The following is a 14824-nucleotide window of genomic DNA, read 5'->3' as shown; positions in this document are numbered from 1 at the left end:
AATTGCCACAATTCATATTGGGGGTTTACTCTGTCATTTCAACTTAATGGAGAGAGTGAGAAAACTCACTGGAGTTTTCATTCAGAATAACCCATTAGCTCAATGATATGGGATGTACTTTATATAGCCCAGTCCGAACGGCCTGCCTTACAGCAGCACTTGCATAATGTCGTCAATATTACGTTGAGGTATATTTTTTCTATATGATTGGATTCGCACTTGATAGTAACACACGATTTGATTATTTTTTAGTGGATTTTTTGCCGAATATTTTCTTTTGTTTTCTTTCTGTTTTATTTTCTTTTGTAAAGCGCGCTTATGACCCACAGAGTTTCCTACGATCGCTTGAAGTAGAAATAAAACAATTGTTTTTTTTTTTATTTTACAATTAGTTTCATTTTATTATTTTTTCTTATTTACGGTATTGTTTTTATTTGTTTATTTTGTAAGAAAAACCTTTACTTTTACTTATGTACAATTACAATAATTTAGGCGAAGAAGAAAATGAAGAGGGATGGATGGGTGGGACTTTTTAAAATATAAAAACAAATATAAATTTCCAAAAAAAAAAACAAAAAGATTTGATCTTTACATACTGAGTTTGTTTATAAGTTAAATTCTATATATAATAGCATTTTGTGTGTTTGTGTTTATTTGTTTCCTCTGTAAATAAATTGAAATTTTCTTGTTGCTATAAAAGACGTAATTATATTTAATTGTGTGTGAGTGTTTGTGTGTGGGTTTAACATTACTTTACAATAAAGACGGCCTTACAAATAGTTTGTTTTTTTATTTATAATTATAAATATGTATATCGGATTTTTTAATATTATTAATTTAATATTTAGTTTATATTTGTATAGTATGTTTAATTCTATTTATATGTATGTTTTTTTTGTTGCATTAAAGCGCCTTGCAAGCGTATTTCTTAGTTTGGAAAGGTCGTTCGGTTCACAATATTATTTTTATTATTCCTACATAAAATTTGTATATATACTTTCCGGAGGCAAACTCAAACCACTTATTAACGGATGATTGGTTTTGAATTTATACATAACGACAACTTCTTAGAAGGGGCGTCCATTCGTTGTATTACCATAGTATGAGGGTCGTTCGGGTAGTTTGGGTGGTGCATTAGGCACAGGTCGGCTGTTGTTGGATTTGTGTGAAAGTTTGGAAAAGGAAAAAAATATCAATTAAGTTAATCCAGAAGCATTTATGTATTTTTTATAATTAATGATAAATTACTATATGTGTACAATTTTACAAATGTTTGAAAACACCAACACCACTCACCTATTGTTTAATTTTTTGAGAGAAGCTAAGATTTGTGTATAGTGCATTACCATAACCATTAGAGGATGTAGGAAAAGGGAGTAAGAATATAAAGTTGTTAAAGAAAGCAATAAATAAAGCAGATATGTTCACAGGAGAGAGATGAGTAAAAAAATTTGAAAAGCATTACAATTTACCATAGACCATTCATTGTTAGCTAGATGTGGAATGTGAAGAAATGCGAAAAAATCAGTTTGTCGTCCGTTTTGTAAAAGTTAGTTGTATCTACAACCTCTAATTTTATCCTTTCTATTCAAATATTACATTTTTCACGTTTTTTTATATTTAATAATAAGAAAATTCTCACAAGACCAAAGTAATTATGTGCATATATCGGCTGAGTTCCGAAACGTCAGTTGCTTTGTAAATTGCCCGAAAATGTCTTAAGTATCGTATTTCATAACCCCGTTGTACTTAACAAATCCAAAGATATTTCATTTGCATACTCATGCATTGTACACAACAATGCACATCACGGTGAGCCTTAACTAATTTTAAATGGAAGGTGCTAACACCTCGGAAGTTTTTGCTGATTCTGAAACTACAATGCTCATAGATGAGAAATATCATGAAACAAAAAAAAATCGCCGGCGGGATTTTAAAATAAATCGCGATTTAAGTTCACATTTTTAGGGGTTCTTTAGGTTTTCACGATTTTGCTTGGAAACCGCGAGTTCTATGTAAATGGCACTAAAGCAAATGTTGTAGCAGAGAAAATTCTCCACAAGATTGGCCTTTATGATATTTTCGTATATTTTACCGTTTTTAAGATATGGAAGTTCAAATTGGGACAATGCACTGACTGTATCGCCCCCTTATAAAACAATATCATGCACAGTGTCCCTTAACTAACTTTTAATGAAAACGGCTTACACATGGGATGTTTTTGCGGATTCTGAAACAGCAATGTTCATAGATGAGAAAAATAAAAAAAGAGACAAAATCGCAGGAGGGATTTTTAAAAAAATCGCGATCAAAATTCACAATTTTAGGGGTTTTTTTTTTGGTTTTCACGATTTTGCTTGGCAACCGCAAGTCGTATCGAAATGAGTCTAAAGAAATTGTTATAGCTGTGAAAATTCTCTACAAAACTGACCTTTAGGTTCTTTCGTAGGTTTTACAATTTTTGAGATATAGAGGTTCAGTTCAAATTTTTAGGTTTTTATCTTAAGTCTTCAAGATTTTGCTTGAAAACCGCAAGTCATGTCAAAATGGGACTAAAGATAACTTTGTAACTGTGACAATTCTCTACAAGATTGGCTGCTTTATTTTTTCTTAGGTTGTACCATTTTTGAGATATATACGTTTAAGATGGGAAATTGCAGTCATAACATTGTTTTATAAGGAGACTTGTCCCAATTTGAATTGTCCCAATTTGAACTTCCATATCTTAAAAACGGTAAAATATACGAAAATATCATAAAGGCCAATCTTGTGGAGAATTTTCTCTGCTACAACATTTGCTTTAGTGCCATTTACATAGAACTCGCGGTTTCCAAGCAAAATCGAGAAAACTTAAAGAACCCCTAAAAATGTGAACTTAAATCGCGATTTATTTTAAAATCCCTCCGGCGATTTTTTTGTTTCATGATATTTCTCATCTATGAGCATTGTAGTTTCAGAATCAGCAAAAACTTCCGAGGTGTAAGCACCTTCCATTTAAAATTAGTTAAGGCTCACCGTGACATGTGAATGCATCAGAAAACAAAGTAGCGGTATTACTCATGTTGGTAAAGTGGCATTGTAGATCTTGTACATCTTGTTAATATTGTAGATCTACAACTGTTTACAATACCACAACAACAAAATAAATGAAAGTTTAATTTACCACAGGGTTGTTTATTTACTGGACCTAAATGTATTGTAAACATTCCAATGTACTTTTACAAGGGCGTAGAACAGCTGATTGTTGTGCCGTCACTTTGTTGTGAGTTTTATTTTATGTCGGAGTTTTATTTTTAGGTAGAAAAATGGGAAAAATAAAAAGAATAATAAAAGATGGATGCCAAGAAAAAATACAATTTTTATGAAAAAAGTGTAATAAAACTGAACTAAAAGCTAGACTTACGACGACGTTAAAATTATTTGATTTGTTTACGATATTCACACTTCGTTGTAAAAAAAACCCTGGTAAACAAGAGTGTCTACCACCATGAGTGAATACCGCGTAGCTTCGTAGTTGTTAAGTTCATCGACGATAAGAAACAGAATACATTGTATATTATTTGTCATTTGCAAAGCAATACACAATACGGAGGTCAGCCAATCTTTAACACTATGAGAATGCTATCAATGTTGCGTTTTTTTTTTTAATGGAAATTGATGATTATTGTTTCATGGGGATAGTTTTTATTCCTTAAAGTTCCACTGATCCGTTCTGTTCTCTTTTAAAATGCGAAAAATGATTAAAAAACCAGTAAGTACATATATTTTATTTAACATTAGTAATTTTTTATTTTATTAATTCACCATAATCATATAGTTATTCATTTTTTGTAATTTTACTATATTTTTGCTGGGATGTTTTTGTTTGTTTGTTGTTGTTAATGCAATTATATGTATATTTATAATTATTATTACTTTATATATGTATATTTATGTATAGTATAATAGTGAATTTTGTTACTTTGTTTTTTGTTTTTGTTTTTTTTTTTTTTTTGGTGGAAAGATATAGCATATGGATGTGAAGAAATAGAATCCATATTATGTAAGGAATATTAATTGATAACAACATGCTATTGCTTGAGTTCATCATTGTTCTTAAAGGCATGTCATTTGTTGTTGGTTTTTCCAAAGTTTCCCTTACTTGTTTTTTTATAAACTATATAACACCATATAATCATAATAAATTATAATTTTTATATTTCTATATATATTCAAATATTTTCGTTTCTCATTTGTTTTTTTTTTTCTTATTTGCATTCACTATGAATAAACTCAAATAGTTTAACTAGGTTAGTAATTAACATCTTGTTTGTTTGTATATTTGGTATTGGGAGAGAAAGGCATTGTTTTGGATAAATTCCATGTAGGTGTCCTTGGTTAAAGATATATTTAAAGAAAGTTATTGTAAAATCAAATGTATTTTGGTTAACCTCCATGGAATTGTATACAGACGTTATGGGAGAAAAGAAAGACTTTTTCCATTTCTCTATACAAGGAATGTTCTTTTCTGTTGTTGTAAGCTGAGTTTTGTGTAATAAAACTTTACATAATACCTGTTCTGCTTAACTACCGGCAATACATTCAATAATGCACAATAATACATTTATTATAAATATAAACAATTACAATAACAGCAAATAACATGTTGTCTCTAGCATTTTGTATATAATTATTTTAAAAGTCAAAGGAAGAAAAAAATATATAAAAGATAAACGAAACTACTCTAAGGAAATAAGTCCACATCATTCTGACACGTATGTGTCATGGCCAAGAAGCATCAAATGATGACCGTGGATCAAAAGATGGTCTTTAGAAATGAAAAAATAATTCAAAATCAAAAAAAAATAATTAATTCTTGCATATGTAACTCTACTATACTTACAAAGATTAGTACTCTTTCATTGTTAAAGGAAAACTTATGTATGTTGAAATGTTATAAATACGAGAGAGTATGTATGTTTGAAAACATTATATTTTTTTATTCGAGTAATTGTTAAAAACTACACAAAAACACATTAGCAACAATGAAACGGTATTTATTTTTAATATTCTCCAATATTCGATTATGTGTGTCTTAATTTATAATATGTGTATATATTTTCTTGAATATGATTTAATTCATAATAATGTTTCGTTAAATTTCCCTAAAATTTTATTTATTTCTTCCATTAATACATTTTATTATTTTTTAACAAAAAATAAAGAAATTGTGTCTGTCGTCTTTGGGGGGAAATAAAAGAGAACTGTGTCAAGAGAAATTTTTGTTTAACTAGAGAGCAAATAAAATAGACATAACTACGGGCCGTACAAAATCCCATCGAAACCCAGACTACAATTATCTAGCAAAGTATCCTGAAGTTTAAATAATCGTCGAAACCCAATAAGAAAGGTAATATTGCGTCTTTTTACTTTGTTAACCATCTCGGAGGTTATTGCACTCAAAAGCTCACTTGACTAAAAATGTAGTAAGTGTGTCCGCGTATTCGATATTTTGTAATAATTATCACAAAAAGTTACTGAATTTGATGTTGCGAAACATTACTGAGGAAATTTAACATTTAGCAACTACAAGGACATTTTTTTCTTTCGTTTCCCTTATTCTTTCAAATCATCAACCTCGAATCTTAAAAAATAAAATTTTTCAAAAGTGATAAAAACCTATCATTTAATTATACATCGGGATTTGGGTAAAAGTTTAAATTCAATTATTAGGGAATTAGATTTACTCAATTTTCTAATAATTGCCTTAAAACTTTTACCCAACTACCGATGGATCTAAAAATTAAGAGTTTTGTATGTCCCCTGAAAAATTTTATTTCTTAAGATATGTACGTGGTTGAGAAAGTAAGACAGCGATATGTGTGTATTAGGCCGGGGCGATTTGAAAACCTTAATGAGCCCTTCGCGTTTCTGATTCCTGGGATTGAACTGAGCAAAATAGTCCACTGGACCATATATCTACCGTGAAAATCGAGCCTCCCGATTTTGACTTTTAAGTTTTTTATTGACGTTTTTTGGATATTTTGGCATATAACAGCCAAACCATTGAGATTTTCGATCCAACACAAACAAAAATTGTAGCCAAGACAATAATTAAGAACTCTCTAATACATCGCGAAAGCATTGAAATGCTTCTTCAGGCAGTTTTGGCCTTGAGAAAGGGCAAACTTTTCGAAAAATGTCGATAAATGACACTGTGCTACAAAAGTTGACCAGAAAAATATTCAAGTGTTTTGATGCAAAATTATATCGTGTTGGGTTCCATGGACAACGACAATGCCTTTAGTTTGTTGGGGTCACTTCGTTTTATTTTTTTAAAACGGTAAAAGTAGTGAAAATCTGGGTTTCTTACATTTTCAAATTTAAACGGACATATCTTCCTTTTTTCACAACGGATTTCTAGTGATCCATCTTCCTTTTAAAGGGGTGACTAATATCTTTAGAACAAGTTATTATTTGTTTAAATCGGTTAACAAATGGCTAATTTATAGTGGTTTAAGTCTGAAAACCCCCTCAAAAAACTATAACTGAATTTCTAAAGAAAACTTGGTCTTCCATTCTTTTTTTGCGTTTTTAGTTAATAATCCACAAAATAAAATAAACTGTACAATAATACAGATATCTGTTGAATATTTATTTATAGTAGTTCTAACAGAATAAGCAAATACACTCAGGCCATATTTTTCCGATCCTGCGCTAGCTTCTATATTATGTATAGACCTATTATATATAGACCTATTACCAAAGAGCTGTGGCCAGGATACCTGTCATTTGCACAAAGTATTGCCGATTTTGTGATTTAAATTCCCACAAATTTTATGGGCATTTTTCTGACAAACCAAAATGGAAATTACTTAATTGATAACAAATTTCTTCAATTTGTAATGTAATTGATTACATCACATGACAACTTGGCGAATTTCAGTATTTGTGATCTTACATGTTCAAGGCTAGACCTATTGGAATTTGTCGTAGCAACTTACATAACCCCTTTAAAAAAAAACATCTGGTAACGGAGGAATGTTCTTAAAACAATCATCTAGACTCGCAGGTACAGTCATTAGACAAATATAGCCATCATGTTATTTTGTACTTGACCAAAGCCAAGTTTTGGGCAAACATTCTTCTTCTGGAGCAATAAAAAGATTTAGGCCGTGTCAACTAATTTTATTGAGGGCTGAAGAAACCATCTGTTATCTTCCGCTTCTCCAGATAACACTTTTATTTCTCTTTGTATTTTGTTTTGTGTAAGCAGAAACAGGATGAAGGGAGTACTTAATATAGTTGGCAAATGTGTTTTCATGTACAAATTATACATACCTACCTAATTACAAAACTAAGGTAATAAATTGATGGAAAACTTGGAAAATGAAAATGAGGAAAAAATGAATGAATAATGAAAACTTAACATGGAATGCTTTGAGGCGTTAAATTATTTATACAAAAGCAGATTTTAAAACACTGAAGAAAATGTGTTAAAGAAGAACAAGAGTTAAAAAGAGGTATCATCATGACAAAAGACATGTTTTTCAGACAGTTATTTTTACAAACACTTATGTTTATATTTAAATTGTTTTTAGGGGAATTCACAGGACAGGATTGTACATTTTGTTTTGCATAACTTTTGTAGTTAGTTATAAACACAAGCATTATAGGTTAGGTAGACATTTTTGGGTGATTTCATCTCAATCTCTCCTTTGCAGCAACATGTAATTTGGAAAGCTGAGTTAGTTCGAGATTTGTTTTAAATTGTTTGATGCGTGTAAATTTATGGTATAGAGAATTAACAACAATTTTCTTCATTTGTCCTTATTTTTGCGATTAAATCTAATATTCTAGAATAACAATTTAAACAATAAAGAAGAGAAAAAACTCTTTACTTGAAACGTTGGGCGAAAACATTCGACAATTCATTCATAGCAGCTTGGCCGACGGCCTGATTTACTTGACCACGCATACTTTCGGGAATATAACGATTAGCACCAGTCTGCTGGGTTATGGCACCGCCAACGGCTCCGGTAACACGTCTGTTTTATTTATTTCGTGGAGATTTTAGTTTCGTTTTAGTTTGATTTTAAAACGGTTATTTGAAAATAGACACAAGCAAAATGTGGACATTTAAAAACGTTAATAAACACACTTACACAAAATGATGGCTAGATTGTGTCAAAATAAGTGGCAGCAACATATAGAGGGAAAACTAAGAGAGAAGTGGTCTGTATTTCAAATAAATATTGTCTTTCGTATGAAAATAAATATATTTACGTCTTTGTTTACATCAAGTGGAGTTAATTTCACTCAATATATACATGGAATGAAACGTTTTATTTAAATCTGCTTTATATAAACGCAGTCTTAGTCATAGTTTTTCTCCTATATATAAATAGAAAGGTTATTGTAATGGGAAGAGTGAAACACGCTGGTTATATTAGAACTGGAAAGAAACCGTCCAACACTAATAAAGCCAGTGAGAGACTATTTTATTAGAATAATGCCTTTGTATTTATAAACGCCAAAAACATGCTGTCTTAAAGCCACTTATTTTTCATTTAGCCATCTTCTTTTATGTGCAATATTAACAATACGAATATGCAGGATAGGTTAAAAACATGTTTATCGTTATAACATACAAAGAAACATATCGTTTGGTTTGAAACCCCTTTTGTTAAAAAAAAAAAACTTCTTTCTTGAAAAGAAAGGAACAAAATTTTAACGCACGCAAAACACAAAAAAAATGAAAGAAAAATTCTAAATTCGAAATGATAAGGCAATGTTTCAATTAGATATGATTTCACATTTGTACAAGAACTAAAAACTAAATTAAGTAGCATTTTATTTTCTAATTTAGGGATAAGAAATACGATTAAATATTACCATTTTTGTCCGTCAAGAACATTGATCAAAAAACTCTTACAATCTTTTAAGAATTTTCCTTTTTTTTCTTGTTTTCAATATAACAACATATAATTATTTATTTTATTTCAACTTTTTTGCTAAGATATATATTATAATGGTTTTAATATTCTTCTTTTGTTTACAATAAACTTATACTTGTTGTGGTTGATATATTAAATTTATTTTAATTAGTGGAGAGAGGGAGGGTTAATGTTAAATCAATTCACTTGGAACATGGTCAAAATACATACATATGTACTGTATGTATATTATGGAGTAAAAGGGGGCGAACTCGTTTAACATCCTCTGACCAGTGGCTAATAATGCTGCTCAAAATATTTTCTATTTAATGCGTAATTTTTATTTTGCTATTCTTGTTCTTATAATAGTTGTTGTTGGTTACTTAGCGTTGTCTGTAGCATGTTAGTTTTGCTTTTTTGGTTAGCAGTAGAGATCAGTATTTAACGACGTCTGTTTGTTTTGATTGATTTTTGGCAGTAATTATTGTGTATATACAAGGCAGCAACAATATTTTTGGTATTTCATATTACAGGAAGTAGAGAGCAGGTGGAAAAGCAAAAAAGAAGAACATTTGTAGAAAAAACAGGTACAAAATAGAAGACAACACGATATGAACGTGAGATTAATGTTATTGATATCGTCACATTATTCTTTGCAAATTGAAAAACAAATTTGTGATCAAAATTAAAAAAAAAAAATTAAAAATATTCACTTTTGATGTTTTGGCAGAGGAAGAAAGAATGTGCCCGCCCTTAAGGAAAATGCGAAAATATACACAACATTATTTCTTAATATAAAAAGAATTAACCATTGAAGACATATGTACTTTTTTATCAATGGAATTACAAGTTGCCAAACATAAAATTGAGATACCGAACACTATAGCTGAGAAGGCTTTCAATTACAAGCTGCTTGAGAAATTTTTTAATATTTTCACTACCCTTAAGAGCTACCTTTCCAATACCAACAACATCTTTGCAAGTGTATAAAAAAGTGTGCTTTTTCACTTCCAATTAAAGTTTCTAATAAAAAGAGGTCCCAACCAACGATAAAAATAAAGTTAATTGTTAATTATAGATTTTAGTAAATAAATAAATTAAAAAAAACAAACCCTTAACCAAAAAACAAAAAAGGTAAAACAACGTTTAACAAATAATATATAACAAGAAAATTCTACTTACGATGGTAATAGTGGTGGTGGAAGAGCACCGCCTGGGCGGCCACCAGGCAATGGTGGAGCACCGCCGCCAGGGCGATTTGGAATAGCTGGCGCAGGTCGGCCAGAAGCAGGTGGTGGTGGTGGTCCGCGACCTCCAGCTGCAGGCTAAAACATTTAAAGTAAAAAGGCGTGTTAAAAAATCTTATAAAGAAGGCATTTTTCATTAAAGAAAACATGACACGGCATGGGCTTTGGATACACAACAAGCTTATTTGTTAGAGGAGAGTGAGTTTGTGTGTTAACTAATGAGAAAATCGCATCTCTACGAACCATGAGGTATATGAGCGACTTATATACTGATAGCATATACTCGCTATCGCTAGCTTATCTGTGCGAATAGATGAATATTCCTAGTTCCTATGATATTCAAAACCGAAACCGTGTTTCCGATTTTTCTTTAATATCCGAAACCGGATTTCACCGAAACCGCCATTTTCAGTTAACCAAAAAAACCGATTATTTGTGTTGGTTAAACGGAAACGTATAGGCCTATCTTTGTATATTTTTGAGGGTGTTTTAAGATTTCTAATAATCTTGTCATTAAGCGAAACAGAACTTTAAAAAGTCCTTTCAAAAAAGAATTGTGAACAGTGAAAGTCACAATTACGATTTTATCGAAAATAAATTAACCGTTTTTGTCAAAAAAAAAAAAAAAAATAAAATAAAAAAAACTGCCTACAAAAGTTTTCCCCGGAAATGTGTCAGTACTGGTCCACGTTTTGGATTACCACTCATAGAACGGTACCGACCGCTTTTCGGGGTTTTTCAGGTATTTAGCTGCAGTATCCTACAGAAATTTTTGTAATTTAACACGTTCGCGGCCGTGAATGCTATGGCATTCATTTTCTTGGTGACGTTGGATGACGTGAATGCTATAGCATTCATATGCAAAGTCAGGTTTTAGTCATTTACTTGTATACAATCGTACGTTTTTGTGATTAATGTACATAATACAACTAATTCCATCAATATACATAATACAATAAATAAAAAATTATAATAATATTAACAATTAATTTGCAAAAAAAAAACTAATTTCGAAAAAAATTGGGTGTCATTTTTTGCACCTCTCTGAGTTTTTTACGTCCGCCAACGTGTTAATACATAGTTAGTCTTCTTTGGGGCTATTAAACTTTCCTCCAGAAATTCGTCAGCACTGGTCCATGTTTTACATAGCCTCGGTAAAACGGTACCTCCCGATTTTAGGGTTTTTTTCAGGATTTTAGACGTATTATCTATCCTACAGAATTGGCTGAAATTTATTATTTAGTCTTTTATGGGGGAGGGGGTGTCTATAATAACTTCCCCCCCCCCCTAATTTGTCAGTACATTTCCACGTTTTGACACGTTTAGCCACTGACATATAGGATAAGAACCAGTGTTCGAAATTTCGAACAATCAACTTTGCACATATGTAAAGTCGCGCTTACACATGTAAATCATGTTCTTTATATTTTGTGACAATTTATTAAAATTAATTTAAAAAGTATCCAAAAATATAGGTTTCATAAATGTACCCCTACCATCCAAGGGAGTTTACAAGGGAAGATTTTTTTATTTGCTGACAGATAAGACTTAATATATACTAAAACTTTTTACCCTTATCATCCATAAATGTATATCTTTAAAAAAAGTGATTTTACAGTTCGAAAAATCAAACACCAAGTACGAAATGGGTTAATAAGCTCAACAAAAAATATATAAAGATGGCTGACCGGTTTTTGAAAAGATTAAAATGTCGGTTAGCCGAAACCTTTTTTGGACATCTTTTCAAAGATCGACATTTGTTTTCCTTAGTCTAAATGATTTTTCAATCTTACCTGGGCTGATGGTGCAGGTTTACGTGGACCACCGGGACTTGGTGGTGACAAACGTGGATTATCCAAACCACTGGGCAACCAATCGTTTTTAACAGGTGGTGGCAATGGAGCCGATACAGTGGCCATAGAAACATCACCTAAAAACGTTTAGATTTTTTGTGATTTGTTGGAAAAGAATTAGCCTAACATTTAAACTGCTTACCAATAATTCTCAAAGCATCCTTGCAAGCATGATACATGCGTAGCATTTCTTCACGTTTGCTAGCTGCTTCGGCTGATTCTTCCATCATTTGGGCCTAGTAAAATTAAACCAAACATATATTTTATTTAATAACAACATACAATAATATCTCCATAGCCGATCACACTTACTTGATCACCGGAGGCATATAGATGAGCCAACAATTCACCATTAATGAAATCCTTGGTATTATTGATAATCATCATCATAATGGCCTTGGGTACCATGTCACGTGTTGTCTTTGTGACAATTTTCATATAGGAATCCACTAAATTGCGTATAGTTTCTACTTGACGTTCCAGTTGAGGATCTGTGGAGGTCTCAACACTGGTCTGCTGCGCAAAGTGGATAATAAAAACAAAATTCCATAAATAACACAATCGAAATTAAATATCTATTCATTTAACAAAAAAAAAAATACAACTTTAATTGCATTAACCAAAATTATCAATAAAAAACGAGTTATTTTTTACAATTCAAAATATAAAAAGAAATTGTTGAATTTATTGTTTCGAGTTGCGGTTAGATAGATAGAGTTGGTAGAGCGCACAGAGGTATATTAAAATTTGATTAGTAATCGTTAATAGAGAACTTTAGTTTGGTTAGTTAGTTTTTTTTTTTTTTTTTTTTTTTTTTTTTAATTTACATAAGGAAATGTAATACTTCTTTGGAAAAAGAAAGAGTAAAAGCCTTAAAGTCAGTTTTGTACAAGATGGAAACAAAAGTTGATTGGCTTTATAACAAGCCTGTGCTCAATTGAATGTGTAAAAAAGTTTAAGAGATCTTAAAAAATTGGTGCAGTATTCATAACTATTTTTTTTAACATGGAAGATTTTCCTTTACTGAATGGTATCATCAGTTCATAAGCAAGGTATATTAGTGTTGTACGAAATCTAGCATTAGATTGTGGCAGTGTGAGCTTTCGATTTCTGGTTACATTTATGTTTTTATTCACGTTGTTTGTATAAGAAAAATTTTATAACACAGTATATCTGCTACAATAATTATTTGTTCCAGATTTAATGAAATCTTAACCACAAACCTGACTTTGAAGCTTACCAAGAAAACAAAAATTGTTATTACATTTGAAATTGTTTAAATATTGATTAATTGCTGTCATGTATGTACAAAGAAAGTTTTGTATGGACTAATTTTAAAATACACCCAGATAGTAGCATTAAAATAAATAATTTATATATTTTTTAACATAGAAAATGTGAGCCAAATCATAAAAACACACCATTTAGTTTAACAAAGGAACATCAACAAAAAAGGAGAACACAAACCAATCAGAAATAAAACAAGAAAAAAGCAAATGCTGGTCAACTATTTATTGGTTGGTTGGTGGGTCGTGTGTTAGAGCGATTCATTAGGGTAAATGTTGTTAACAAAGTAAAGTAAAACAACACAAACAAAAAAAAAAACAACTTAAACCAAACGAAATCACAAACTTAGAATTCAAAAGAAAATTCACATACTTTCTCCTGTTACGCATTTCATATATCATTGTTTATAGTTTGGGTTTTGAGATTTTTGTTTGTTCGTATTTTTTATTTTTTTTTATACGTGATGAAATAAAAAGAAACAAAAATATATTAAAGAATTGTTTGGCTAAAAATAAGTTGGTGATGGGGAAACGGAAATGGTACTAGTAACCAAAGATTGAAATCAAATGTGAAGTCAAAATGAGAAGAGATACACTCAACAACAACTAAGACCAATTCAATGTCCATTAAGAATGCCAATACGACTGAATTTTTTATCAGTATATTTTTCCATTTAAATAAATGTTTCTTTCACCAGGTATCAAATCTACTATTCATTATGTGATCTCTTGGATGAAGATGCATATATTGTGGAGAAAAAATGAGAAAAAAATTAAATTGAACAAACCTCTCGTCCTTCCTGTAGGGTAGTTATAGAAATTACAAACACACACATATGCACGCATTTTTTGTCCGAATAATGTTGACATAATAGAAGCAAGAAAGTATATATGGAAAAATAATGGTTAATTTATTTTTAAAAATCACTTATATTAAAACTATAACAAAAACAGGTATACTACCACTAAATTTAGTAACAAATTAGAGATTATATAGTGTCTATTGAGACGAAACATCTATGTGGCAATATTAGAAATTGATGTTAGATATTCGAAATTTGATGTAAGGTTGTGTGACAGATTACAGAGTTATTAACTCTATTGGAATAAATTTCTTCAATTCATATATCGGAACATGAAAATGGGGCAAATCAAAAGTTAATAAACTAAATCCTAGAATAGAGTAACACATAAAACTTGGGATCATCATCTCATTATCTATTTAAAAGAAAGATATTGCATATCTTGTAAAAACGTTAGTAACAAATCTTGTAAAAACTCACATTTTCTGCAAATAAATATAATGATGTTTCAGCAAGACGATTTGACTCATTTTTGCTTTAAATCAAACAAACATTTTCTACAACAACAGGAGTTTGGTAGTAGTTCGAACGAACGAACAAATGAATCGTCTTACTGAAACAGGCCACAAGTATTAGCTGAATGTAACCTAGGACATTCTGATTTGTTGTTCAAAAGATGACATTGTCTATACTCATTAAATACGCATTATGTTTCGTTTC

General features: G+C 30.6%; 1 protein-coding gene across 37 annotated transcripts in view; it reads right to left on the bottom strand.

Moving 5' to 3' along the window:
- Window positions 1-368: 368 nt before the first annotated feature.
- shi (dynamin-1 shibire) overlaps window positions 369-14824 on the bottom strand; it is a 33846-nt gene continuing 19390 nt past the window's right edge. For 7 of the 37 annotated variants that reach the window (XM_073978658.1, XM_073978659.1, XM_073978663.1 and 4 more), the window contains 7 exons: window positions 14090-14101; window positions 12328-12531; window positions 12158-12251; window positions 11956-12092; window positions 10098-10240; window positions 7881-8027; window positions 369-1149 (listed from right to left, as the gene is read on the bottom strand). In XM_073978658.1, the coding sequence (XP_073834759.1) occupies window positions 1068-1149; window positions 7881-8027; window positions 10098-10240; window positions 11956-12092; window positions 12158-12251; window positions 12328-12531; window positions 14090-14101 (819 nt within the window). In that variant the 3' untranslated portion in view covers window positions 369-1067. Of the gene's footprint in view, window positions 1150-3961; window positions 9367-10097; window positions 10241-11955; window positions 12093-12157; window positions 12252-12327; window positions 12532-14089; window positions 14102-14824 lie in introns of those variants that run through there. The other 30 variants (XM_073978668.1, XM_073978669.1, XM_073978671.1 and 27 more) reach the window with 13 other exon arrangements.

Source organism: Musca autumnalis, unplaced genomic scaffold (genome assembly GCF_047663935.1).
Source record: "Musca autumnalis isolate F117 unplaced genomic scaffold, ASM4766393v1 scaffold_3, whole genome shotgun sequence".
Lineage (NCBI taxonomy): Eukaryota > Metazoa > Arthropoda > Insecta > Diptera > Muscidae > Musca > Musca autumnalis.
The sequence above is the reverse complement of the archived record's forward strand: the minus strand, read 5'-3'. Positions and strand labels throughout refer to the sequence as shown.